At 43.1% G+C, this 27,815-nt stretch overlaps 3 protein-coding genes across 3 annotated transcripts in view; all 3 read right to left on the bottom strand.

The window, feature by feature from the left end:
• Positions 1-2,741, bottom strand: part of LOC139366442 (mitogen-activated protein kinase kinase kinase 5-like) — a 40,672-nt gene extending 37,931 nt beyond the window's left edge. Inside the window, exons 1-4 of the mRNA XM_071103930.1 lie at positions 2,278-2,741; positions 1,933-2,072; positions 1,036-1,223; positions 601-769 (exon numbers count right to left, since the gene is read on the bottom strand). Coding sequence (XP_070960031.1) covers positions 601-769; positions 1,036-1,223; positions 1,933-2,072; positions 2,278-2,608 — 828 coding nt within the window. The 5' untranslated portion in view covers positions 2,609-2,741. The remainder of the gene's footprint in view (positions 1-600; positions 770-1,035; positions 1,224-1,932; positions 2,073-2,277) is intronic.
• A 4,669-nt stretch (positions 2,742-7,410) lies between these two features.
• On the bottom strand, positions 7,411-15,069 carry LOC139366418 (smad nuclear-interacting protein 1-like). The gene is made up of 4 exons (XM_071103890.1): positions 14,758-15,069; positions 9,950-10,073; positions 9,155-9,771; positions 7,411-8,687 (listed from the first exon to the last, which is right to left on the bottom strand). Exons 1-4 carry the CDS (start codon positions 14,922-14,924, stop codon positions 8,408-8,410), a joined length of 1,188 nt encoding a protein of 395 aa, XP_070959991.1. The 5' UTR covers positions 14,925-15,069; the 3' UTR covers positions 7,411-8,407.
• A 3,760-nt stretch (positions 15,070-18,829) lies between these two features.
• Positions 18,830-27,815, bottom strand: part of LOC139366447 (nucleolar GTP-binding protein 2-like) — a 29,486-nt gene continuing 20,500 nt past the window's right edge. The window contains exons 10-16 of the mRNA XM_071103943.1: positions 24,513-24,617; positions 23,532-23,690; positions 22,751-22,858; positions 21,699-22,195; positions 21,230-21,306; positions 19,664-19,746; positions 18,830-19,494 (exon numbers count right to left, since the gene is read on the bottom strand). Of these exons, the coding sequence (XP_070960044.1) occupies positions 19,351-19,494; positions 19,664-19,746; positions 21,230-21,306; positions 21,699-22,195; positions 22,751-22,858; positions 23,532-23,690; positions 24,513-24,617 (1,173 nt within the window). The 3' untranslated portion in view covers positions 18,830-19,350. The remainder of the gene's footprint in view (positions 19,495-19,663; positions 19,747-21,229; positions 21,307-21,698; positions 22,196-22,750; positions 22,859-23,531; positions 23,691-24,512; positions 24,618-27,815) is intronic.

Raw genomic sequence — 27,815 nt, 5'->3', positions numbered from 1 at the left:
CGTCATACAAAAACAGACAACCGTCATGCAAAAACAGGCAACCGTCATGCAGACTGTAGATCCGCCACACCAACACACAGGTTTTAAAGGTAGATTCAGCGATGCTTGTCGTAAACTGTAGAGTCGGGCCAATTTCCACAAAAACAACTAAAAGTATGAGCACGAGGATAAACTTCTCAGCAATTGTGGTCCTGCAGCCATCACATTGCAGCAGTTACTCTGTGTGAGTTAACTGTCTTGCATCACGCTTATCTGCAACATGCGTGGTTCATTCTTCTGCTCGTGGTAACGTCATATCGCCGATTCTCTGTTTAAAACACCACAAAAGCATTCCACAGCCCTAAAAGTGAGCCCATGCCCAAATATATACTGCCCAAACACAACAGCCAGCATAACATAAATAAGGGCAGTCTTGCCACTGGCAAACACAGTACCACTGAGCCCTCGGTCATGTTCATTAGGCAACAAATAGTAGGAACTACCTGGACTTGTCCAATAAGAAGCGCTCATTTTCATTTTCCATTACACAAAGCTTTGCTACAGTGTAACCTAATAAACATGATCCAGGTCCCTGTCCCTCGCTCCCATAGCTAAGCCCACCTGGACATCCCGGTACGACAGCAGTAGGTTTATGATGATGTCTGGGCTGAGCAGCTCCACCGTGTCAAGTCGCTTCTGGATGCGACCCAGCTCCTGACTCAAGTCCTGGCCACTGAAGCGCTCCCGGGCTGTGCGGATCTCATGCCGGATGGACTCCCGGAAGTACTCACTAATAAGAGAGACAGTTGTACCCTTAAGCAAGGCACTTAGCACCTGAAACTGCTCTTGATCCAGAGGCATATATTGTATACAGCACAAAAGACTGATAATTGCTAACTGAAAGACATTTGCAGATGGGCAGTCTAGACATTTCCAAGCGTAACCTTGTACTTTATTTGCCAAGCAGTTTGGTTGAGCAAAACTAAGTGAAAAACACAACAAGGGAGTCATAAGGGAATAAGTAGACATGCAGCGGGGGTAGCATGACATGCTGACCTGGCATGAACGTGCACATTATCCAGCAGTTGAATGAGCCTCTCTACCAGTGGGGTGAGGAGGGGTTCCAGTCGGAAGCTTGGCTGCATCAGTTCTTTAATGCCGTTTAAGAGGGTCGCGTCGCAGGCAAACACCTTGCCCTGTGGCAACACTACATACGGGATGAACGTGTAGCTCCCACACTGCTCCTGAGGGAAGACACACATACGGACATTAACATACAAGCTCTCACACACACACAAGCGTTATCTATATGCAGCATACATAAACATTTTATGACGAAAGCCCAGCACACTATTAGCGAACAGAAACATACACAATATTCACTTTGGTACCACTGTGTTAACGTGTTCAAATATTAGGAAATGTTTTTTGTTTAATTAACATAAATGAGGTTATGAACACTGTTCCATTGTCTTATGATAATGGAGTACTCACCTTGGTACCTTATCCATACCAGAGTGGTATCGTGCTCTAATAGCGGTGCTGCTTTAAAACACACATATCTACTAAACACACACATCCGCTTGATAGGTCAAAGGAAATCCATTGACCTATAAACCCATAAAATACTGCAATTCAACCTTTGTTCAACAAGCCAGAGAAAACAACCCTAGGATCAACTTATCAGAAAAATCAGGGCTAAAAATATGTCGCAAATGTTTTTTTTTTTTAAGTACAGCAGTAGTTATTGGCAATATTACGCAACTGGTGGTGGGATTGTTGTGGCAATGGAGAGGACATCTTTATGGCACTGTAGCCTGCTTCTTCCAAAATGTCACACCCTAATATCTGTTTACAACCCAATTTCCCCCCAAAGTGAGCTAGCAAAAGGCCAACTTGGTCCCTTCCTCAATCATTTAATAGTTGTAAACTCTCACGATGCCCTGGGTGTACCTTGAGTGCTTCCAGGTCACTGTCCTGCTTGTGACAATACAGGATGATGTTATTGGTCATGCTGAAGCTCTCTCTTACACCCAGGTGATAGAAGAGGGACTGCTGGCAGTAAGTATCACTCATTTCCACCACTGCCACATCTGTCAAAAGAGAAGGGTCAAATTGGGTGTCGAAATTCGAAAACACCCGTTCAGCGCAGGTACGCACTTAAAATACCTGTGTGCAGAACACACACACACACACACACACACACACACACTAACTTGTTGGCCAACAACACTTCAGAAGAATTAAGTCGTGTGGTGTGGCCAATGCCTTACAGACAGTCGGCATGACTATACTTGCCTGCATTGTAGAATATATCAAGAATGTCAGTCGTCCCAAGCGATATTCGCTCGAATGGAATGGTTTTGAACACCGCGTGCGTTTCCGCGCAGGCTTCTTTCACGGACTTTAGTGACAAGTTCTCTTCTGTCTGTGGCAGGGATGCATCCTCAGTGACAATGTATGCAACAGCAACAGCCCTAGTCCGGCTCCGGGGGGAAATAATGTGTTTATTCGAGGTGCTGAGTTCAATAGCCAAAGGGTCCTGCCATAAACTTCCAGCTGATACCCAAACAGGATCCTTTCTCTTAGCCTCGTGCAGGCTCATACGCCTGCGTTCGGTGGTATACATTTCTCCAAATATTCAAGAACGCATATTCCAGTGTTGAATACCCTTCATAGACAGTGCAGCTCTGTTCTTGCAAATTCCCCAGGTGCGTTTCGTCTCGCCCCCGTTTCCAGTGACATTCCGCGAACTGTTCCATAATCTCTACACGTCTTTAACCCCTCCCATATCCCCGGTTGCAATGCGCGATTTCGTTTTGCGTGGCTCGGTGCACCCGGTCGGCGTAGTCTTCATATTTTAGACCATTCCATTGGTCCTTAACTAATTCTCTACTCACCAGGGGCACCGGGCCATGCGAAACGAATTTGCCCCATGTCTAGCCCAGATTAACTGTTAGATTTAGAGAGGCTCTTCTACGACCTCTGCTGACTACGTAGTGGTGTAGCCAGAAATTCGTTGGTGGGTGAGCCTGCAGAAATGTTGCTATGTGGTAGAGATACATTTGTCGTTTTATAGCTCATCTCATGCTATTCTACACATTTTGCAATGAGGCTGAGAGAACATAATTCAGTTAATGTTACAAAAAAAACATAACATCTTATTAACGAAGTGCAATGCTTGCTATGAATTCTACCTGATGGTGTTTGCATGTTTAGGTAAAAATACAAATAATGTCCTGTTTGGAACACTGACATGTAAAGAACATAAAAATATGTTTGGGTGATTGGGTGGGTCTGGCTCCCCAGTGGGTGGGGTATGCTGATGATTCAACCATACGCGCATCAGCAACCACAGCTAATGAAGACACTGAAACCCTTAACAAAGAGTTGCAGTCTGTTTTGGAATGAGTGGCCAGTAATAAACTGGTCCTGAACATCTCTAAAACTAAGAACATTGTATTTGGTACAAATCATTCCCTTAGTTCTAGACCTCAGCTGAATCTGGTAATGAATGGTGTGGCTGTTAAACAAGTTGAGGAGACTTAGATTGTGAACTGTCATGGTCAAAACATATAGATTCAATGGTTGAAAGACGGGGAGAGGTCTGGCCGTAATAAAGAGATGCTCTGCTTTTTTGACACCACACTCCAAGAAGCAAGTTCTGCAGGCTCTAGTTTTGTCTGATCTTGATTATTGTCCAGTCATGTGACCCAGTAATGCAAGGAAAAACCTAGTTAATTAAGGGGCAGCTGGCCCAGAATGGAGCGGCACTTTTTGCTCTTAATTGTAATCAGAGGGCTGATATAAATGCTATGCATGCCAGTCTCTCTTGGCTAAGAGTTGAGGAGAGACTGACTCTATCATTTCTTCTTTTAAAAAAAATAAGAAACAATGTTTTGAAAATCCTAAATTGTTTGCATAGTCAACTTACGCACAGCTCTGACACACACACTTGTCCCACCAGACATGCCACCAGGGGTCTTTTCACAGTCCCCAAATCCAGAACAAATTCAATAAAGCGTACAGTATTATATAGAGCCCTTATTGCATGGAACTTCATTCCATCTTATATTGCTAAAATAAACAGAAAACCTGGTCTCAAAAAACAGATAAAGCAACACCTCGCTGCACAACGCCTCTCCCCTATTTGACCTAGATAGTTTGTGTGATAGCATTGATTATGTAGGCTACTTGTGCCTTTTAAAACGTTTTATGTCGTTCTGTCCTTGAGCTGTTCTTGTCTATTTATGTTCTGTATTATGTCATTCTGTATTATGTTTTATGTTTTGTGTGGACCCCAGGAAGAGAAGCTGCTGCTTTTGCAATAGCTAATGGGGATCCTAATAGAATACCAAATAAACTCAGCAAAAAAATAAACGTCCTCACACTGTCAACTGCGTTTATTTTCAGCAAACGTAACATGTATAAATATTTGTATGAACATAACAAGATTCAACAACAGAGACATAAACTGAACAAGTTCCACAGACATGTGACTAACAGATATTGAATTATGTGTCCCTGAAAAAAGGGGGTGTCAAAATAACAGTCAGTATCTGGTGTGGCCACCAGCTGCATTAAATACTGCAGTGCATCTCCTCCTCATGGACTGCACCAGATTTTTCAGTTATTGCTGTTAGATGTTACCCCACTCTTCCACCAAGGCACCTGCAAGTTCCTGGGCATTTCTGGGGGGAATGGCCCTAGCCCTTACCCTCCGATCCAACAGTTTCCAAACATTCTCAATGGGGTTGAGATCCGTGCTCTTCACTGGCCATGGCAGAACACTGACATTCCTGACTTGCAGGAAATCACACAGAGAACGAGCAGTATGGCTGGTTGCATTTTCATGCTGGAGGGACATGTCAGAATGAGCCTGCAGGAAGGGTACCACATGAGGGAGGAGGATGTCTTCCCTGTAACACACAGTGTTGAGACTGCCTGCAAAGACAACAAGCTCAGTCCGATGATGCTGTGACACACCGCCCCAGACCATGCCGGACCCTCCACCTCCAAATCGATCCCGCTCCAGAGTACAGGCCTCGTGTAACGCTAATTTCTTAGACGATAAATGCAAATCCGATCATCACCCCTGGTGAGACAAAACCGCCACTCGTCAGTGAAGAACACTTTTTGCCAATCCTGTCTGGTCCAACGACAGTGGGTTTGTGCCCATAGGCGATGTTGTTTCCGGTGATGTCTGGTGAGGACCTGCCTTCCATAATAGTTTGTAGGTCAAACCATTCGGACGCATTAGAAGTAGTGCTGCCACCTTCACCACAGATGCGGAAGGGTGATATCTGCGGAGCCGTAGGATTAAGACGCAGCCCATGCAGAAATATATAATTTTTAAACAGGATTTTGATGGGGATTTTTATATTATGTTAATTTGGTTTCCGCAGGGCCATGGAAATTGTATAAGGGTTAATATGCCATATTTGGGAAAAGAGCCCCATGTTTAATGGTATAGTCCACAGGGAGGGGACATAGGTATAAAGGTACCTGTGAGCTGGAAATATGTTCTGGCTCTGCTATGTGAGCTGTGTGGGAGGCTGTCTATAGCCTGGTATACCCCAACCTGCTATAGTTGGTTTAGTAGGGTAAGTCTGATTAAGGCTTAAGTTTTCGATTTAGATTTAAATCTGTATTTTGAGAGTCTGTTCATATTGTAAATATGTAAACATTGTGTAAACATTCATTCATTTGATTCCGTCATTCACCAGGAACCACCTTTCACTGTTAATAAACTGGACACTCTTTTGCACCTGATCCTGCTGCCTCCTGCTACTTACTACATAAAAGGCTGCTTCAACATCCAGCCTCGACAACAGCATCAGAGAGAAAATGTGTCACTTTCCAAGCTAATATCCTGCAATTCTACACATTTTGCCATGAGGCAGATAACAAAATGTTGTTTATGTTCCAAAAACATTTTAAGGGGAATACAAGAAGTACTGAGTACTATGGAGCCTCCAAGACCCATGTTGCCCAGGGTTAAGAACATACATTGTAGAATAAAGGCGCTAGGCTATATGTTATAGTTTTCATTGTTATTTCTAAAAATATTCTTCATATCGACAATAATAGTGGAATGAGTGTTTCACAATATTATTTTCCCCCAAAATGTATTAGGGCCACACAAAATTGCATTTAATAGTAGAGCGTTGTTATTGGTCAACAAAAGACTACTATCTCGTTATCAACATGACCGAGTTTCCATTAGGTTCAATAGACAGGTTAGCTGACGTCGCAAAAACGATGTGGACGCTTACAAGGGGCAGAAGGCAGTGTGTTATGGTTCTGGATGGCCAGAGAGCTAGCAACAATGTCAAGAAACTGCCATTTGGTGAATCTTTAGTGGCTCGTTTCAGCTCATTTGATGTCTTATTTGTAGGTGTTTTCCTTCCTTTTCTTTTGCTAAACAATCAATCCCCAAAGTAAGATGCCAAAAGTCAAAATTGGCTACAAAAAAATAGGTGAGTTTAATTTAAGGTTAGACATAAGGTTAGCATTGCGGCTGTTAGGGTTAGGTTTAAATTCAAATGTTAGAGAAATTGTAGAAATAGGCGGGGTTTATGACTTTGTAGTTATAGAAATGAGTGACGACCAATTGACTGGGGCCAGCAAATCTCGTCAAATTGACTGGGGCTGAGCGATTTCTACGTTTAACATTTGCTGGCCCCAGTCAATTTTGACAAGAGATTTGCTGGCCCCAGTCAATTTTGACAAGAGATTTGCTGGCCCCAGTTGTTGACCAATAAGGCTGCACCATTAGAATGCAATTGTGTCTGCCCACAACCTTTTTTGGGGAAAATACTATCACTGTATATATATTAAGGACATTTAAGGACTTATGAAATTATAATACAAACATATTACATCTAGCTCCTTTAATATTATTAAATTGCATTACACCCTCAACTTATTCGACAGATACCGGTCCTTGACCAAAATGCATTTTGTAATATTCATGTAATTTTTTTATCTTGCAGTACCTCCGTGGCCCACACTGAGAGCCGCCAGGGGTACTCAACTCTTAACCTACGAGGTCCAGGGCCTGCTGGTTTTCTGTTCTACCTGATAATTAATTGCACACACCTGGTGTCCCAGGTCTAAATCAGTACCTAAAAAAAAATGCAGTGTGGTCCAGAGTTAAGTTTGAGGGGTCTACGCGATACTATTACTAATGATATGACAGAAATGTATGAGAAAATGTTACTCACAACACAGGCGAGGCTAATAAAACTGAAATAACCATGGTTATCAGAATTTTGGATACATTAGTTTGTAGAAGTTGCAACATTTACCTCTGGTTTATCACTTGATGTATGTGGCTTACTGTAAGGTTACGATGGTTTTACTTGACCATACAGTAAACCAAAGGAATGGCAGATGTAAACCTGAACTACGAACAAACATTAACAAAACTAAGTCTTTCACAACCTTTATGTACAATACAAAACATCTAAAATGGAACTACAATGTAGATGGTGTCTGAAAAAGTAAAAAAACAAAATTGTCTTTGTAGTAGGAATAGTCATGCTTTACAGTGTGGTATGATTTTTCTCCAGAAACCTCCATAGCCTAGTCAATTCGGTGGTAAAGACCGGACAAACGAGAATACACTGCGATACACACGTTTTTCCTACATCACAAGAAACACACATTTAAAGCAGATACATATACACCTATGCTTTCTTTGCAACTTGCAATGCTCAAACCCAAATACAGTACACCATATGATGAATCCAGCATTCACATTCAATACATCCAGTGTATTTACAGTTAAGGTCTGGATATAGTCTATTGCTGAAGGCTAGCCTTACTTTGTATTCAATGTTGTATTCCAAAAATATAATAACAAAATATTTATTTTGTCAAGGAACTTCTTTCTGTCATTTGAGCACTTGTGTTGAACGTATGCAGTCAGATATGGGGGGGGGGGAATCAACCACACTACTGATCTTATACTAATGTCCTGAGAATAGAGAGTACGGAGACCCGGTTACTGCAGGTTAAAGCAGGTTTTTATGACCGCCAAATAGAGACCACACCGACTTCTCCTACCACTTTTTTTATTTGTTCTGTTAACCAGGAAAGATGCTTAACCCAACACGCCATCATGTCAGGTCATTGTTCCATTCATGTTTTTAAAGAGATGATGGCCAACAGGTGGCAGGCATCAGTGAGAACATTATTTTCCCACAATACACTTGATGGGATAATCTGTGGCACTGTCAGAATACTTGAAAGAATGTGCATTTCCCCTTCCTTGTTTCCCCTGAGGTAAGCACATATTTATAACTGGCTGAATAGGTTTAACTAAGCAAAATCCTATTACTTTCAACAATCCAACCAATTAAGATCTGTGATTACTTCAAAGGAAAGTAGGACGGAAAAACGCAAGTCAACTATTCGAAAAGACTCAGAGGTCTTGCATTTCCTCATCCAGGCCTTCGTCCAGGCCCTCGTCGTCTTCCTCCGCCCTGGCGTCCACCTCGGCCGTGTCGGAGAACTCATGCAGCAGGACGTACTCGCGGCTACTGAAGCCAAACTTGAGCACGTCCTTCTCCTTGAGCTCGTAGTAGCGCTGCGCCTCGATGCGCTGGTTGTTCAGGTAGGTGCCATTGCCCGAACCTAGGTCAATGATGTAGGGCTTCACCCGCCGCCCGCCAGTTCCATCAGAACGCGTGAACTCCACCAGCCTGGAAATCAGCAAACACAGAACTACATTACCCAAAGGTTGAAAGTGTCCCAACTCAGAACTACATAGCCTAGAGCAGGCCTGTCCAGGCCTATCCAACACTGTTCCTGGAGAGCTACCGTCATTGAGGCTTGCGCTCCAACCCTAATCATCTGATTCTAGTTATTAGCTGGTTGATAAGCTGAATCAGGCTAGTTACAACTGGGGTTGAAACAAAAACCTACAGGTGGGCAGCTCTCCAGGAACAGGGTTGGAGAGTCCTGACCTAGAGATTGAAATCACATAAACCCAACAGAACTGCATTAACCAGATGTTAAGTGTCAGACTTCAACAAAATGTTGGGAAATGATGTAAGATGGGAAAATGGCATAATTTCAAAACATAGAGATGATTTTCGAAGGATCGGCAGCTAAAATAATGTCATCCCGAGGGCCTGATTTGAGCAACCAAGTGATTGTCAGATCTCACCTGTACTGGAACACTGCGTGCTGTTTGGAGCAGGAGGGGTGGTCGATGGGGATATCAGCAATCTTCCTCTGCCGCCCCATCAGGTAGGCACTCTGCCTGTGGACGTACATGACCGGGAGCTGCTCATCGTTCTTGAAGGGGTACAGTCGCCATCTGCGCTTAGGGATGCGAGCCTCGGGGGGCTCGTTATACTTGATCACTTCCCCCCTGAACGTGTTGGTATCTTCCGTGAGCGCGCCAGACAGTTCAAAGTTGGGCTTCTCTTTATCAACTGGGGGGCTGTCTTTGCCCTCGCCCCCCTCTTGGGTACCTTGTCCGAAAGCTTGCCCCTCACCGTTGTTCTCCTCAAACCGGTGCCGGTTGTCCCGTCGTTGATTGTCATGCTGCTGTCTCGCAGCCTGCTGCTCCTGGAAGGAGCGGGATTCGCGCTCTCTGGGCCTGTCCCCACCTCCACCCCGCTCTCTCTCAACTCGTTTTCTCTCCCTGGGTCTGTCAGATTCTCTGGGTCCGTCAGCCTGCTCCCACCTACTTCGCCGCACTGGTGGCTCCGAGGGCTCTGGTTTGTCATTGCGGTCACGCCTTCTACGGTCATCGACACCGCGGTGGTCATCCTGCTCCTATAGGGGAGACAATGGGACAGGAGATAAAGGAATTAGCCTGATTCCAGAGTCAAGCATGGGGTCAAAATTAGTTGGTAAATTGTTACTATTTAAAGAAGATAATTGCTGCATTAAAATTTTACATGAATGCATTTCCCCAATTGTTACATTTACTCATAAGTAGTGGCAGAATCACCCGCTTTATTTTGACATCGGCACTGCGGGGAGGGCTTCGGCTCCTGCCGGTGTTTTTGGGCGATCTGTCTCGTCTTCCCAACGCCCTTCTACCTGGCGAATGACCTTTTGTCCTGGGTGGCGATCTAGTCAATCAAATCAACAAGGAAACGCTTTAAAACCAATAGTTGAGTAATTTAACACCAAGGTTAGCTAGCTACAACGGACAGCTCCTACTGGATTCTTCTCTGAGCGACATCTGACAAATAATTTGTAATACAGGGATTGACATACAGGATGATCGCTGGCCTAGGGAGTCAATCATCCCTGTCAATGGCCTGCTTGGGCCAGTGAAAAAAATATATTGTAATAATGCTATTTTCAATCTGGGCTATATAATTGATGAAAAACAGAAATTCCCAAAGCTGTTACTTCTTCATGTATATTATTTATTACACGCGTCGCACACACAGCCTTTGAGATGAATATAATCTGTCGGGCAGCAAGAGGATGCAGCTCTCAACTGGTTGTCACGTAGAGCGACTCACAGAAGAACGACAGCAGTAGGGAAGACGTCTCAATTTATGATAACTACCAGAAAAAGCTAAGGCAACAAATGGGTATGCAAACCAGGTATTTAAAAAGTTTGGTCCGAAGTCATGGTTAAATCCCTCCGATGCGCAATTCAGTCATCATGATTTGTTTGAATGGACATTTCTGAATGCTTTCCTACAAAAAGTTTAAAAATTACAATTAGGACTGCTATGTAGATTAGAGGTCGACCGATTATGATTTTTCAACGCCGATACCAATTACTGGAGGAACAAAAAAGCTGATACCGGAAAAAAAAATGTATTTGTAATAATGACAATTGCAACAATACTGAATTAACACTTATTTTAACAAAATATAATACATCAATAAAATACATTTTGCCTCAAGTAGATAATGAAACACGTTCAATTTGATTTAAATAATGCAAAAACATTATGGAGAAGAACGTAAAAGTGCAATATGTGCTATGTAAGAAAGCTAAGGTTTAAGTTCCTTGCTCAGAACATGAGAACATATGAAAGCTGGTGGTTCCTTTTAACATGAGTCTTCAATATTCCCAGGTAAGAAGTTTTAGGTTGTCGTTATTATAGGAATTATAGGACTATTTCCCTCTATACCATTTGTATTTCATTAACCTTTGACTATTGGTTAATTGGTCGGTTGCATTGTTCTTATAGGCACTTTAGTAATGTCAGTGTAACAGTATAGCTTCCGTCCCTCTCCTCGCTCCTCCCTGGGCTCGAACCAGCAACACGACGACAACAGCCACCATCGAAGCAGCGTTACCCATGCAGAGCAAGGGAAACAACCATCCCAAGGCTCAGAGCAAGTGAAGTTTGAAATGCTATTAGCGCGCGCTAACTAGCCAGCCATTTCACTTCGGTTACACCAGCCTCATCTCGGGAGTTGATAGGTTTGAAGTCATAAACAGCGCAATGCTTGATGCACAACAAAGAGCTGCTGGCAAAACGCACGAAAGTGCTGTATGAATGAATGTTTACGCACCTGCTTCTGCCTACCACCGCTCAGTCAGATACTTGTATGCTCAGTCAGATTATATGCAACACAGGACACGCTAGATAATATCTAGTAATATCAACCATGTGTAGTTAACTAGTGATTATGATTGTTTTTTTATAAGATAAGTTTAATGCTAGCTAGCAACTTACCTTGGCTTACTGCATTTGCGTAACAGGCAGTCTCCTTGTGGAGTGCAACGAGAGAGAGGCAGGTCGTTATTGCGTTGGACTAGTTAACTGTAAGGTTGCAAGATTGGATCCCTCGAGCTGACAAGGTGAAAATCTGTCTTTCTGCCCCTGAACAAGGCAGTTAACCCACCGTTCCTAGACAGTCATTGAAAATAAGAATGTGTTCTTAACTGACTTGACTAGGTAAATAAAGGTATAAAAAAAGTTAACATTTCTATATCGGCGCCCAAAAATACAGATTTCCGATTGTTTTTAAAACTTCAAATCGGCCCTAATTAATCGTTCATTGCGATTAATCGGTCGACCTCTAATATCTACCTCAAATAGCTCGTACCTATGCACAATGACCTGGTACTCGCTGTACATATTGTCAAATAAAACTGTTATTCCTCACATGCGCCGAATACAACAGGTATTGTCAACCTTACCATGAAATGCTTACTTACAAGCCCTTAACCAACAATGCAGTTAAGAAAATATTTCCTAAATAAACTAAAGTATATATACACACTGCTCAAAAAAATAAAGGGAACACTTAAACAACACAATGTAACTCCAAGTCAATCACACTTCTGTGAAATCAAACTGTCCACTTAGGAAACAACACTGATTGACAATAAATGTCACATGCTGTTGTGCAAATGGAATAGACAACAGGTGGAAATTATAGGCATTTAGCAAGACACCCCCAATAAAGGAGTGGTTCTGCAGGTGGGGACCACAGACCACTTCTCAGTTCCTATGCTTCCTGGCTGATGTTTTGGTCACTTTTGAATGCTGGCGGTGCTTTCACTCTAGTGGTAGCATGAGACGGAGTCTACAACCCACACAAGTGGCTCAGGTAGTGCAGCTCATCCAGGATGGCACATCAATGCGAGATGTGGCAAGAAGGTTTGCTGTGTCTGTCAGCGTAGTGTCCAAAGCATGGAGGCGCTACCAGGAGACAGGCCAGTACATCAGGAGACGTGGAGGAGGCCGTAGGAGGGCAACAACCCAGCAGCAGGACCGCTACCTCCGCCTTTGTGCAAGGAGGAGCACTGCCAGAGCCCTGCAAAAATGACCTCCAGCAGGCCACAAATGTGCATGTGTCTGCTCAAACGGTCAGAAACAGACTCCATGAGGGTGGTATGAGGGCCCGACGCCCACAGGTGGGGGTTGTGCTTACAGCCCAACACCGTGCAGGACGTTTGGCATTTGCTAGAGAACACCAAGATTGGCAAATTCGCCACTGGCGCCCTGTGCTCTTCACAGATGAAAGCAGGTTCACACTGAACACGTGACAGTCTGGAGACGCCGTGGAGAACGTTCTGCTGCCTGCAACATCCTCCAGTATGACCGGTTTGGCGGTGGCTCAGTCATGGTGTGGGGTGGCATTTCTTTGGGGGGCCGCACAGCCCTCCATGTGCTCGCCAGAGGTAGCCTGACTGCCATTAGGTATCGAGATGAGATCCTCAGACCCCTTGTGGGACCATATGCTGGTGTGGTTGGCCCTGGGTTCCTCCTAATGCAAGACAATGCTAGACCTCATGTGCCGGCGTGTGTCAGCAGTTCCTGCAAGAGGAAGGCATTGATGCTATGGACTTGCCTGCCCGTTCCCCAGACCTGAATCCAATTGAGCACATCTGGGACATCATGTCTCACTCCATCCACCAACATGCACCAGACTGTCCAGGAGTTGGCGGATGCTTTAGTCCAGGTCTGGGAGGAGATCCCGCAGGAGACCATCCGCCACCTCATCAGGAGCATGCCCAGGCATTGTAGGGAGGTCATACAGGCACGTGGAGGCCACACACACTACTGAGCCTCATTTTGACTTGTTTTAAGAACATTACGTCAAAGTTGGATCAGCCTGTAGTGTGGTTTTCCACTTTAATTTTGAGTGTGACTCCAAATCCAGACCTCCATGGGTTGATATATTTGATTTCCATTGATAATTTGTGTGTGATTTTGTTCTCAGCACATTCAACTATGTAAAGAAAAAAGTATTTAATAAGAATATTTCATTCATTCAGATGTAAGACGGTGTTATTTTAGTGTTCCCTTTATTTTTTTGAGCAGTGTATATTATATGTTAACAATATCAGATAACAAAAATGAGACTTTATACAGGGGGTACAGGTACCGAGTCAATGTGCAGGGGTACAGGTTAGTCAATGGTAGCGCTATTCTATTTTATTCCTCCTTACCATTTCATTTTTAAACTCTGCATGAATGGAAAGGGCTCGTAAGCAAGCATTTCACGGTAAAGTCTCCAGTGTTTGTGACAGTTTTATTTGAATTCTAGCTAGCTCTCACTGTTTCCAGTCAGCTAACATTAAATGAGACGTAGCTAGCTAATTGAGGGGAAACTAGGCAGCATTCTGCTTTGATCCCACAGTTCAGTCATTTACTTTGCCCACTACCAACTCATGTGAACTAGGTACAATCCTGACACCGTTTTAACGTTTAGAAACGTCAATAAATCATCACTTCCCATACGTCTTTCAAAACATATATGGGAGTTATCCATCATCAGAGAGAAAAAAAAACAATTAATCCAACCGTTTTTGCAGATCCATTCGGCTATGGTAGCCTCCACCAGATATAACTACACTTCCCGAGTTACGCTTACACACAGGTGTTGGGATGGAGCATGCTAGCTAGATAGCACAGGTGGTCGGTAGCCTCGTCTTCCGTAAACAAGCACTTTAACATGGAGATATTTCAGTGTGGGAACACTAACCTTAACCCTATCAAGGCGTGTATCAATTTAACATTTTGTTTTTTGAAATGATATAATACTAAAACTAAGGTCCTTATACTTACAAAGCCGCACCCCAGCGACGCGTTCCAAAGACGCATTTGTCCAATGAATTGTGTAAAATGTAACAGAGTCATGATCAAGGGCTAATTGAGGACTGACGTTAACGTTCCAAGACTAACTCATAACAATGACGCCTGCTGGTTAGCTAAATGGTTAACTAGTTGCTATTATTGATATTGTGTAAAATCATGGACTTGCAACCGCACTGTGTAATTTGTGCTCGCTAACTACAATACCATACACCCATGAAATTAGGCTAGCTACCTGCTCGTTCGTCTCCTCTGTGGCGGTGGGCTTGGGCTGCCGTTGGACCCCGAACTCGAGTGGCGTGATCTCTGGGGCCTAGCAGGGCTCAGTTTCTCTTGTTTGATTTTCGGTTTTGAGTTCCGCACAGGGGATTTCACTCTTTTATGTCGTCTCTCTTTATCCATTATTAAACTCAACCAATCGTTGTTAATCGACTAAATAAAGGGCACAGCGAATACATATGTATAAAACGTGAACAACAAACTCCACTGCAAACGCTGAGAAAGTTTTCCTATTGTGCGCGAGGAAACGCGTTTCCGCTTCCGGCAGAACGCTTTTTATATTTTTCACCGTGGCTATGGACTTCACCACTTTAGTTCCGTTGTAATATTGCAGACCTATTCTATCATATTTACAATGAGGTAATGCACCTACAGATGTTATAATTAAATGTACTTAATTTTCCTGAAACAACTCTAAATCATGCCTTCGAGCAGCTCGGAGAGGTTAGTGAGTCGCGCATGGAATTAAGTTGCCATGGTAAAAAAAATAAACAAATGAGTTATCAATTCACATTTCAACAACATATACATTCATTGAGACATTACTTGCTACAACAAACCACGTTTTTTTTGTAGTAATCAAAGTATCACAATGATTCCTCCAGCTGATTCTCAGCTGAAATATGACAACCCAGTCTTGGTGAGCAGAAACATAAAATAAGTCACAAAAGGTAGAGTAACGTTAACAAAACGTGTTTAATGCTGGCTGCGAACGTTACTTACAGTAGCTGCAGGTAGCTAAATGTATCCATATAGTGGTATCTAACATACATTATTACATCCACAGGCATTATTTTGAAATCAATATCATGCCAATGTTCCTAGTGAGCGGTGAGAGATGTCAAACAATTGTCTTTGCTTTTTTTCAACATCAAATTGGCTGAATATGGATATTCTTCTAATCTCAATGAGTACTGCAAATTCAACAGCCTGCCATGACTGGACCTGTGTCACCTCCACCCAAACCCAAGACCCCCTCAGCCGATGCCAACAAACCGAGGAGATCCTCAATGCCATCCTACCACCCCGGTATGACATGACAAGCACACATCTTTAACACCCTTCTCCCTATTTTTTTCCCCCTTAGGGAAATTAACCAATATTCTCAGCTGTACCACTGTTACGGGGAATGTATGGAGACCAACCAGCTGTGGGTGCAGCAGGTGTCTAGCACGCTGTGTACCCGCATGGATGTGGTGCACCTATAGAATCAGCTGGACCTGAAGCTGCAGCAGACAGGCCAGGGAGACTGGCATCTGCCCAGTCCTCAGGGAGCTCTACTCCCAGTGCTTCGGTAAGGAGAGAGAGGAAGGAAAGATGAGGTGCATGGATGGTAGTAATATTGAAAAAGTGTGTTGGATACAAATTCTAAAGCCGGGCCAGTTTCCAAGAGGTCCTAGATTAGGCTAGCATAAACCTGGTTCTGAACTAAAAGGCAATTTCAGTGGGTTTAATCTGTGTCCGAGTTGATCTGATTGGTTAAAATATCAAATTAGTGAAAGCAAATATCAGAATTAGGCTGCCTGTCGAAACCCAGCCCATGACGTCAGAGAACTCTCATCTTTTAGCACTTCATTTTACAGATAAAGATAATGCTATGCCATTGAATGATTAAAAACCTTTATTACCCCAAAGTGAATTTGATTTGCATCTACTTGTGTAGATCTCCGATGTGTAGAACAAGAAGCGGGACCTAGAGAGACAGGTTAACGAGCAGAAGGCCAAGACTGAGGCCATTGAGAAGAGGGAGACAGAAGGCAGGTGGAGAAGAAACACACAGAGGAGATTTAGTTCCTGAAGAGAACCAACCAGCAGCTCAAGGTAAAGGTGCCCAGTCACCATCCCTGTGCAGTCTTGCCAACTCCTATGGGCATTGTCGCGCCAAATAAGGCAGGATTTTCCTAACTCCTAGAAAGTTTTTGGAATGAAATCAATCAATTTATGTAATTTAAAATATACTTAACAAAAATAAACGCAACATCAAAAGTGTTGGTACCAGCTGAAATAAATTATCCCAGAAACTTTCCACACACAAAAAGCTTATTTCTCAATGTTATGCACAAATTTGTTTACATCCCTGTTAGTGAGCATTTCTCCTTTGCCAAGATAATCCATCCATCTGACAGGGGTGACATATCAAAAAGATGATTAAACAGCATCATTGCACAGGTGCACCTTGTGCTGGGGACAATAAAACAAACTCTAAAATGTGCAGTTTTGTCACACAACACAATGCCACAGATGTCAACATTTTTGAGAGAATGTGCAATTGGCATGCTGACTGCAAGAATGTCCACCAGAGCTGTTGCCAAAGAATTTAACGTAGATTGCTCTACCATAAGCTACCTCCGTCATTTTAGAGAATTTGGCAGTACGTCCAACCGGCCTCACAACTGCAGACCACGTGTAACCACGCCAGCCCAGGACATCCACATTCGGCTTCTTCACCTGCAGGATCTTCTGAAACCAGCAAACCAGACAGCTTATGAAACTGTGGGTTTGCACAACTGAAGAATTTTTGCACAAACGGTCAGCTTATCTGCATGCTTGTTGTCCTCACCAGGGTCTTGACCTGACTACAGTTCAGCGTCGTAACGAACTTCAGTGGGCAAATGCTCACCTTTGATGGACACTGGCACGCTGAAGAAGGGTGCGCTTCACAGATGAATCCCCGTTTCAACTGTATCTGTGACGAACAGATGCAAATCTGTTTTCCCAGTCATGTGAAATCCATAGATTAGGGCCTAATTAATTTATTTGAATTGACAGATTTCCTTCTATGGACTATAACTCAGTAAATATTTGAAATTGTTACATATTGCGTTTATACTTTCGTTCAGTGCCTTCAGGAAGTATTCAGAACCCTTGACTTTCCATTTTATTAGGTTACACCTTATTCTAAAATATTTATTTCCCATCAATCTACACACAATACCCCATAATGACAAAGAAAACAGGTTTTTAGAAATGTTTGCTAATTTATATAAAAAAACATTATTTACATAAGTATTCAGGCCCCTTACTCAGTACTTTGTTGCAGCACCTTTGGCAGCGATTACAGCCTCGAGTCTTCTTGGTTGACACCACAAGCTTGGCACACCTGTATTTGGAGTTTCTCCCATTCTTCTCTGCAGATCCTCTCAAGCTGTCTCAGGTTTGATGGGGACCGTTGCTGCACAGCTATTTTCAGGTCTCTCCAGAGATGTTCGATCAGGTTCAAGTCTGGACCCTCAAGGGCATTGAGTCTTGTTTGGCATTTTCCAAACCCAGGTTTGTCTGTTGAAGCGTGATTCAACACTCCAGAGAACATGTTTCCACTGCTCGAGAGTCCAATGGTGGCGAGCTTTACACCACTCCAGCCAACGCTTGGCACTGTTTGTGTGCGGCTGCTCGGCCATGGAAAACCCATTTTATGAAGCCCCCAACGAACAGTTCTTGTGCTGACATTGCTTCCAGAGGCAGTTTGGAACTCGGTAGGGAGTTCCAAACTACACGTGTCAGCCCCGTTCTGTGAGCTTGTATCCTACCACTTAGCGGCTGAGTAGTTGTTGCTCCTAGACGTTTCCACTTCACAATAACCACACTTACAGTTGGCCGTGGCAACTCTAGCAGGGCAGAAATTTGACAAACTGATTTCTTGGTAAGGTGGCATCCTATGACAGTGCCACATTGAAAGTCACTGAGCTCCGGCAGTAGAATGCCCTTACTGAAATGTTTGTATGGAGATTGCATGGCTGCATACTCAAATTTATACACCTGTCAGCAACAGGTATGGCTGAATACACTCATTTGAAGGGGTGTCCACATACTTGTGTGTATATTTGATAGATATTTAACATTTCAATTTCTTCTCCTTTACAGGCCCAGCTGGAAGGGTTCATTGCCCCAAAAAAGTGACCCCTTCATTCCACAAGTGATCTATAACTGGCAGATTTCAGATCGTCCAACACAGCATTATGTAATAAGTCTACTTCATAACCATAAAGCCTTGCATTACTATAGCGGAATAAATAAAACAATTCTAATAATTTGTTCATATTCTTTATTTTATGGTATGACATGTATATTTGGAGAAAAATTGTGTCACTGTTTTTTTTCCAAAAGTGCTGTACATAACCTGGGTGCCAGTGTGTTTCTGCTCTCTAGCCAACTCCTTATGGAATTGTCATGCCAAATTTGACAGTTCCATAAGGAGTTAGCAAAAGAATGAAAACAGACTGGCATCCAGGCTATGCAGTACAAATGTACTTTTTTTGGATGACAGACTCATCCTTTCACTTCGCAGTGAAACTCCTTATGAGTTTAAGTAATAGTTTGATGCAACATTGATCGTTGTCACTTCGTTGAAGGTCACTCAGGATTAGGTTAAGGCGTCAAGCGATTAGGTTCATCAAAATCTAATTCACTCAATGCAACCTAACCCAAATCACTTTCCATCAAGATGCCAAGGGTAGGTACCAAGACAACTTAAAACAAGTCATTACAATGACAGGGTCATTAAAATAAATATTTATTAGAAATGACCCAATTTGGTGTCTCGAACCCCAGACTAGCGCTTCGATCTCTTGGCTTTCTTGCCCTCGCTGGGCGCCGTAGGCATCTTTCTGTTCTTGTTCTTGTTCTTGACGTTGTGTGTTTCGTAATAGCGCGTTCCAACTTTCTTCACCTTCTGAGCACGATCCGCTGCTCTCCTCTGCAGAGGGGGGGGGGGGGACAAATGAGGGAGATTTAAGATTAAGGAGGAACAGGGCCGTCATTCCATTAACAATAGCGGTAGCGGAGTGGCTTTCCATCAGAGGCGTCCAGTCAAGATGGATGGGCCTGTTTGATGTCAAACAGCAGGATAAGTGAACATGCAGTACCTGCTTGGATGTTAAACTTCTGTGTGGACGTGTGGGCTCCTCTGCCGCCTCGGTTTTCCTCTTCTTGCCGACCTGTGTTACGGCTGAGGAACAAAAAGGTTGGCAAGTAAGTGGATGACCCGTAGGCATGGAATTACTAAAACAGTTAATAGGACATTCCCATTGGGGCGGCAGGCAGCCTAGTGGTTAGAGCGTTGGGCCAGTAACCAAAAGGATCGAATCCCCGAGCCGACATGGTAAAAATCTGTCGTTTTGCCCCTGAGCAAGGCAGTTAACCCATTGTTCCCCGGGCGCCGAAGACGTGGATTTCAATTTAAGGCAGCCCCCCGTACCTCTCTGATTCAGAGGCGTTGGGTTAAATGTATAAGACATTTCAGTTAACCTGTTGAGTGTAGGGGGCAGTATTTTGATGTTTGGATGAAAAAAGTACCCAAATGAAACTGCCTATTTCTCAGGCCCAGAAGCTAGAATATGCATATAATTGTCAGATTAGGATTGAAAACACTAAAGTTTCCAAAACTTTCAAAATATTGTCTGTGAGTATAACATTGACATGTTTCTACGAACTTTACGGATACTATTTGGAATTTGTCTGCCCCGTCGTGACCTGCACGAGCCTGGATTTCTGAACAAAATGCACCAACCAAATGGAGGTATTTTGGATATAAAAATAATCTTTATCGAACAAAAGAAACACTTATTGTGTAACTGGGAGTCTCGTGAGTGCAAACATCCGAAGATCATCAAAGGTAAGCGATTCATTTTATTGCTTTTCTGACTTGCGTGACCAATCTACTTTGCTGCTAGCTGTTTGTAATGTTTTGTCTGCTGAGAGAGATGTCCTAACAAACACTTGGATAGCTTTTGCTGAAAAGCTTTTTTGAAATCTGACATGCCAGGTGGGTTAACAACAAGCTAAGCTGTGTTTTGCTATATTGCACATGTGATTTCATGAAAATTAAATATTTGTAATATTTGGCGCTCTGCAATTCAGCGGATGTTGACGAAAATGATCCCGCTAAAGGGATCGGTGCGCCAAGAAGTTAAGGGCATTCAGTTGTACAACTGACTAGGTATCCCCCTTTATATGGTTCGATTGCTTGTTTGGTGGTCAGTTTAACAGTGGTCTTTGGCCAAATACCTACTCTAGTTATACATTTTATCTGCTGCCATCCATGAAGACTTGTGTAAAGAAAGGTGCATATTTTGCAAGAAGGCCCTTTTATTCTTTGATGGAATACATTTCATGGGAGAATACATTTCATGGGAAAATAAATCCCATGACTGACACTAAAGTTGATCTCAGATCGAATGTCTGGAGGGAAGTTAACCTCCCCTTTCATGTAACAAAAAAGTAATGACCATCATGCTTTTAGGGTAAAGAGGATCATTTTGTAAATGTATTAAACTGCAAGTTTGACCAATTCCAGTCCTTTTCAATTGGAAATATATATATTTTTTAATCCATACGACAGAAATCCGTCAGTGACAGAACTTTAACCCCTGCATTTGGGATGTCAGGTAAAAGGAAGGAAAATCACAAATTAATTGAAATGAAGTTGTTACCTTTAGGTTGTGGGTTATTCCCCGCCTGCTTCACTTTCATGTCTGTGAGCACTTTGTCAGAAAGTGCCTTCGGAATCCTGTACAAAAAAAAAAGAAAAGTAGAGACGTCACATAACCTCATTACTCCCTACACATCCAGACGGTTTAGTCCAGTTGTTATTCGCTGAGCCGACAATGGAAAGCAAATTGGCCACAGACGACTCTTATTTGACGCTGCCAATCCTGTTTCTCCTCAAAGGACCCAGGCACCCTTCATCTCCCTCTATGGCTTCGTCCCAAATGGCATCCTATTTCCTGCATAGAGCACTACTTTTGTAGTACACTATATAGGGAATAGGGTGCCACTTGGGACAGAGCTATGTCCGTCTTTTGGACAAGCTCTGGGGTTGATGGGAGCTTAATTAAGCACATATTCAAAACAAGACTGAAATGATAAGTGGTGGGGAGAACTGAGAAGAATAAGACAAACCGGATGGCGGAGAAGCGCTTGAGTCTGGCCCGGTCCAGGAACTGCTTGTACTTCGCAATCTTCCCGTCCAGCTCGCGGATCGTCTCACGAGAACTCTTTTTTTCCTCCACCTTGGCAGGCTGACCAGCTGGGGTGGTGGCAGCGGCCTCAGCGTCACCAGCTGCTGTCTCCCCATCCCCCTTCTCTTCATCTCCATTTTCCTCTTCCTCGCTATCCTTCTCCACGTCCGAGCCGGACAGGTCAGAGAAAGCGAGGTCGTCTGTCTGCACGGGTGCCAGGTCTTCGTCGTTGAACTCGGGCGCCACGTTGATCTTGCCGAAATTCTGCCGGACATTGGAGAGGATCTTCTGCACCTGCTCATGTTTGTGTTTCTGCTGGGCCTCCTGCTCGGCCGACACTGCAGCCATCATCTCCTTGCACTGCTCCTCTGTTGCTCCTTCTTCCTGTACACACACTGTAGCTTCTGGTGCCCCCTCCACTGGCAGTTTATCCTTGCCCTGAAAACAACACACCAGTCAGTACAGTTGTCATAATCATGGCTACGTTTCGATTCACCTAAAGTGGGCACTTGCAGTTATTCGCGTGGATTTAAAAATGGAAACTACCTTCAGCCAATGCTTACACCAATCCAATTAAATCCACAATGGGGAGTGTGTGAAAGTGCACACTTCAGGAGAAAGGTAGAGAATCGGGATGCATGCAGACCATGTGAACATTTCAGAGTGGACAATCTTGTTGCTCACCTGAGATGACAACGGAAATAAGACTTTTGGTTTTAGCCTCAATCATTTTAATGTATGCATTGTTGTCCGGGCTGGAGCAGCTTTATATCTATTTTTACTTGTCAAATAAATCTAATAAAAAGATAACTTGAGCAAAGAAAGTCAACGTGACCATGCAAGCACTCTTGGCAAGTCCTGTGATGATATTTTACATTTAGCCAGAGGGTGGCAGACTATAACTAGAATAGGTGCTAACATTGCTGTTGGGAATGTCTCTTTGCATTTGTATGCGAGAGAGGGTTTTATTCCAGCCGTTCGTCCACCCCTCACCTCATGCTCTTCCTCACAGCCAGGGGGTTTTACGAAGAAGGGGATGCGTCCTCTCTGCCAGTCGTTCAGCACCATTTTGGAGACACAGGTAAGGTCTGGCTCACCCCCCTGCAACAGATCATGCATTAGGGAAACATGAGAAGAAAATAAAGTAGGAATAAATGGAGCATCCTTATACAGACCTTGTGCCACTTGGATTGATGAGTTCCAAATAAGCTTTAGGGTCAAGTGTAGAATTTCAAACAGATAAAAAAAAAGGCCCATACAAAAACAGTGTATGTTTAGGGAAGATCATTTTTACCACTGACCTATAGCTTCTCAAATACACAAAGATAAATCCTGAACATACACCTTTCAGGACTAATATATATTGTGACACTCAAATTCCATTGACCACAAAGAGTTATAAAGCTAATTCAGACAGATGAAAGATGGTCAGAAATGAAGACAAGCAGCCCAGACAATGTAGCCTGGTGGTCTCAGATCTGTGCTCTGTCTTGCCAATCCCTATGGTCATTAGCATACCAAACGACAACCATAGGGGTTGGCTATGAAGCACAAACAGATCTGGAGCGACCAACAGCCTACAGTCAATGACCCTGGACTGTGACTCCAGCCCCCTTTGATACACTCCAGGGAGATGTTAATTAAGTACCAAACAAGAGACAACTGACTGGAACAGGGAGGGACAATCTGGGGTTGTCCAATAAGAAACACTTTTTGTTTTCCATTAAAATGTTTTGCTACGGTGTGCAGCAATTAATATGACCCAGGCCCTGACCTTGAGGAGTTTGCCCATGCGCATCGCCAGTTTCTCCAGGAAGTCTTCTGGGGAGCTCCAGGTGGGGATGCGGTACGTCTTCTGGATGTACTCTGGTTTGGCCCGCTCTAGCACCGCCGGGATATGCTCCTCCGGGTTACGGATCTTCTCCACTTGCACCTGGGAAACAGCAGTGAAGCGTACAATGATACACTTGTTAGGTTAGAAATGGTACAGGTTTAGACATGGAAGTATACAAAATTATCAGTGAGAAAGTTAGACACAAATATCATACCCCCAAAACATGCTAACTTCTCACCATTACAATAACAGGGGAGGTTAGCATTTTTGGGAGGGGAGGGGGGGTATGCTATTTGTTCGTCTAACTTTCTCACCCATCATTATTCACTATTCATTAAGGACTATCTGTAATCATGGTAGCATCCACATTAATATACAAGTGTTCGGAAACATTCTATTCACCATGAAAGTGACACCAAAATGATACATTATTTACCATTAATTTCTGTTGGGCACAAAATAATCTGAAACAAACAGCAAATGCATCCAACAAGTTTGGCGTCACAAGCTTGACGAAATCATTGCATGCTAGGAATATAGGACCAAATACTAAACGTTTGACTATTTTAATACAGAAGTGAATTTGTCCAAATATTTTTGTTCCCCTAAAATGGGGGGGGACCAGGCACAAAAAATACATTTCTAAACAGTTTACCCAACATGGATGAAAATACCCTCGAATTAAAGCCGACCGTCTGCACTTTAACCATTTAAAATCTAATGTGCTGGAGTACAGAGCCAAAACAAACCATTTTCCACCGTCCCAATACTTTGAACTCATACACACACACACACACACACACACACACACACACACACACACACATACATATAACCCTGCCTACTCAAAATATAATAAATGGTTTTCCACAAAACAAAAACAACCACATAGATTATTGATAGAGAAAAATAATAACATACCACTCCTTTCAACACGATGTCGCTCTCGCTATCTTCAGAGGGGTAAACGACACCGGGGCAGTCGATGAGGAAAATGCGTCGCATCAGAGTGATGTACTGCCACACCTGGAAGAAGAGACCGGGCCAAAGATCAGCTAAGTAACAGGATCTAATGATTTTATACTCGGAGCCTGTTCACAACTTTTCATCGGTTTGGGACAATCACATTTGATAATGTAGCAGAAATAAAGACCCTAGTGCATCAACATAAACAAAACAGATCTTTAAAAAAAAGAGGCCAGACCATTCAGAGCGCACCACAGAAACTGTCCACATGTACTTTGTCAGCCAAAAAGGTCAGTAGGACTAGCGAACACCAAGAGGACTAGCTTATGTCAATCGACTATCCCCCATAGTACAAAAGTTGAACTATTGTTTTCGGTGCAAGAAATACATATTTCTCAAATGTTCCATTAGCGGGAAAACACCATTTCCAAAAGTGACCACAAATGCGATTATGCATAGAATGCTTTTATTAAATCTTGTCTTTACATATACTAAATAAAATGTGTGAAATTTGTTTCGATTTAGAATGGCCCATTACCATGTACCTCTCTCGAAACAGGGGTAGGTGGAAAAAAATACACGTCATCTATGCTTGAATAGCAAATGGTAGACGCTTTCCCCCGTGGTTTATTTTTCATGCCAGCCAGGTAGGCTATACTCCTGTTACAAAGACAAGCAATGTGCTTAATATTAGGAAAGTTGAGAAATTAATATAGTAGGCCTAGCCTATAGAAAACTGATGGGATTATCTTTTAATAGAAGCGATCACGCTGTTATCTCACACAATTGCATAGCTTATAGAAATGTTGCGCAACATGAGCTCATGGGCTCTCATGAAGTATTTGATTAGATTTTTGATCACATTTGCATCGATATCAGAGTGAATAGAAGGGACAATAGAGTGCTCAGTACCTGGCAGTTTGGCAGGCTACTAATGATCATCAGCAGCATCAGAGCTTGGAGAAGCCTAATTACCGTGACTAAACGGTCACACAGAATTTGACTGCCTTCATGACTCGTGACCGCTCAATTGTGGGTGAACAGGGAGTACAGGAGCACACACCCAGAGAGCCCCCATGTTGAGGGTCAGAGAGGCAGATGTGTTGTTTTCTACCCTACTACCTGGGGGGCGACCAGTCAGGATCTAATTTAGGTTGTTTATCTACTTGCCCAGAGTCAGACGAACTCATGAATACAATTTTTATATGGCAGCGTGCAGTTTGGGGATTGAAGTTCGCTTAGCGCAATTGCTGGAAATCTCCCAGTACAGTAGCCAGCTCCTCTCAAAAGCAGGGAAATAGACCTAACTACACCAAAACTGGGTGGTTGGTCATTTATAGTCTTACAAATCTATACATAGTAATCATTATTTTATACATTTGTTAATTTCAATAATCATATGAAATGAGTTTCTATCCACTTCCTCATTCTCTGACCAGTTGTTGCATAGAGATCGCAATGTTGTATTGGTCTCAATGGCGCTGCCTGTGTGCTTACAGATGCCATAATGGGACAGAAAACATTACTAGCTCTATAAATCTCTATGCAACAACGGGGACATAATGAGGAAGTGGATAGAATCTCGTTTCTTATGATTATCAGTGAAAGGAACTATATTTTTTAAATCCATGCTTGTTAAGGATACTATAGTTATCACGTTTCACATTGAATTTTGTAACTACAAAAAGGTAAGACAGTTGAATTTTAATTCTGGTGCCACTCTGCACATATGCTTGTTAGCTAGCTAGCTCTGGTCTAGCTCTCAAACTATAGGCGGCATTGTGTGTAATGTAATGGAACAGCGTCATGATTAAGGGCTAGCTCTGGTCCAACGTTAGTTAAGCCAAATCTCTGAAATTCAAAGACATTCAAAGTTCCTTCATAGAAGCCACTCCTCTGTAGGTATACTTCTGTAGGCCTAATTCAGATAATGCATGTCATAAGAACAAGATTCCCAATTTCAGTCACATACCGCACCCTACACTACACTTGTCTGTCCAATGCATGTGCATAGCCTGCCTGCTCCATAGCAAGCGGTTCTATCCATTGGTGAAGTAATTTAATGTTGAGGTAAATGGAAAAAAAAGTATTGATTTCAGAGGTTTGAAAAGGAACGAAACTGGAAAATAATTTCAGTTCCAACCCCTGGTAAGAAGGTCTATTCCCCTGCTTTTGAGAGGAGCTGGCTACTGTACTGAGAATCACATTTCTTTTTCTCTTCTGCCTGAAAACCAATACTCATATCCCAATTTGGACGACGGAAGGAAATATTTGACAAGCTTTTTTTTTTTATATACACAGAAACACAAACACATTGCACATCCATTCAAACAACCGGGGCGAGAGAGAGCGAGGAGGGCCAGCCCAATGCTGAACAACCTTGTTTGGCCACAGACAAAGGCAGACAGACAGACGCTAGCAGCCTCTGGCAAGAGCCACCTTGCATTGGGCGATAAACTCTTGCTGGTTACACGCCGATCTGATAGATCCCAAAGGGGAGAGAAAAAACCTGATCTTTTTTGCACGCTCACAGCTCTGGCAACAGACGGCCAACTCCGATAGTATGACCCTCAGTGGGGTTTCCAGACCTTCAGATCCACCGTTGGGTTCCAAACAGGATAAACGGGTCCAGAGAGAGGAAATGAAGGATGAGGGTTATTGTTTTTCTTGCTTTTTGGCCACGTCTCTGCCAGGTATCAGACGTACACTACCGTTCAAAAGTTTGGGGTCACTTAGAAATGTTCTTGTTTTTGAAAGTAAAGCAAAAGATTTGTCCATTAAAATAACATCAAATTGATCAGAAATACAATGTAGACATGTATGAAACTCAGTCTATTCTTGTTCTGAGAAATGAAGGCTATTCCATGCGATAAATTGCCAAGAAACTGAAGATCTTGTACAACACTGTCTACTACTCCCTTCACAGAACAGATCTGGCTCTAACCAAAATATAAAGAGGAGTGGGAGGCCCTGGTGCACAACTGAGCAAGAGGACAAGTACATTAGTGTCTAGTTTGAGAAACAGACGCCTCACAAGTCCTCAACTGGCAGCTTCATTAAATAGTACCTACAAAACACCAGTCTCAATGTCAACAGTGAAGAGGTGACTCCGGGATGCTGGCCTTCTAGGCAGAGTTGCAAAGAAAAAGCCATATCTCAGACTGGCCAATAAAAAGAAAAAGATGGGCAAAAGAACACAGACACTAGACAGGGGAAGATTGGAAAAAAGTGTTATGGACAGACAAATCTAAGTTTGAG

Source organism: Oncorhynchus clarkii, chromosome 2 (genome assembly GCF_045791955.1).
Source record: "Oncorhynchus clarkii lewisi isolate Uvic-CL-2024 chromosome 2, UVic_Ocla_1.0, whole genome shotgun sequence".
Classification (NCBI taxonomy): domain Eukaryota; kingdom Metazoa; phylum Chordata; class Actinopteri; order Salmoniformes; family Salmonidae; genus Oncorhynchus; species Oncorhynchus clarkii.
The sequence above is the reverse complement of the archived record's forward strand: the minus strand, read 5'-3'. Positions and strand labels throughout refer to the sequence as shown.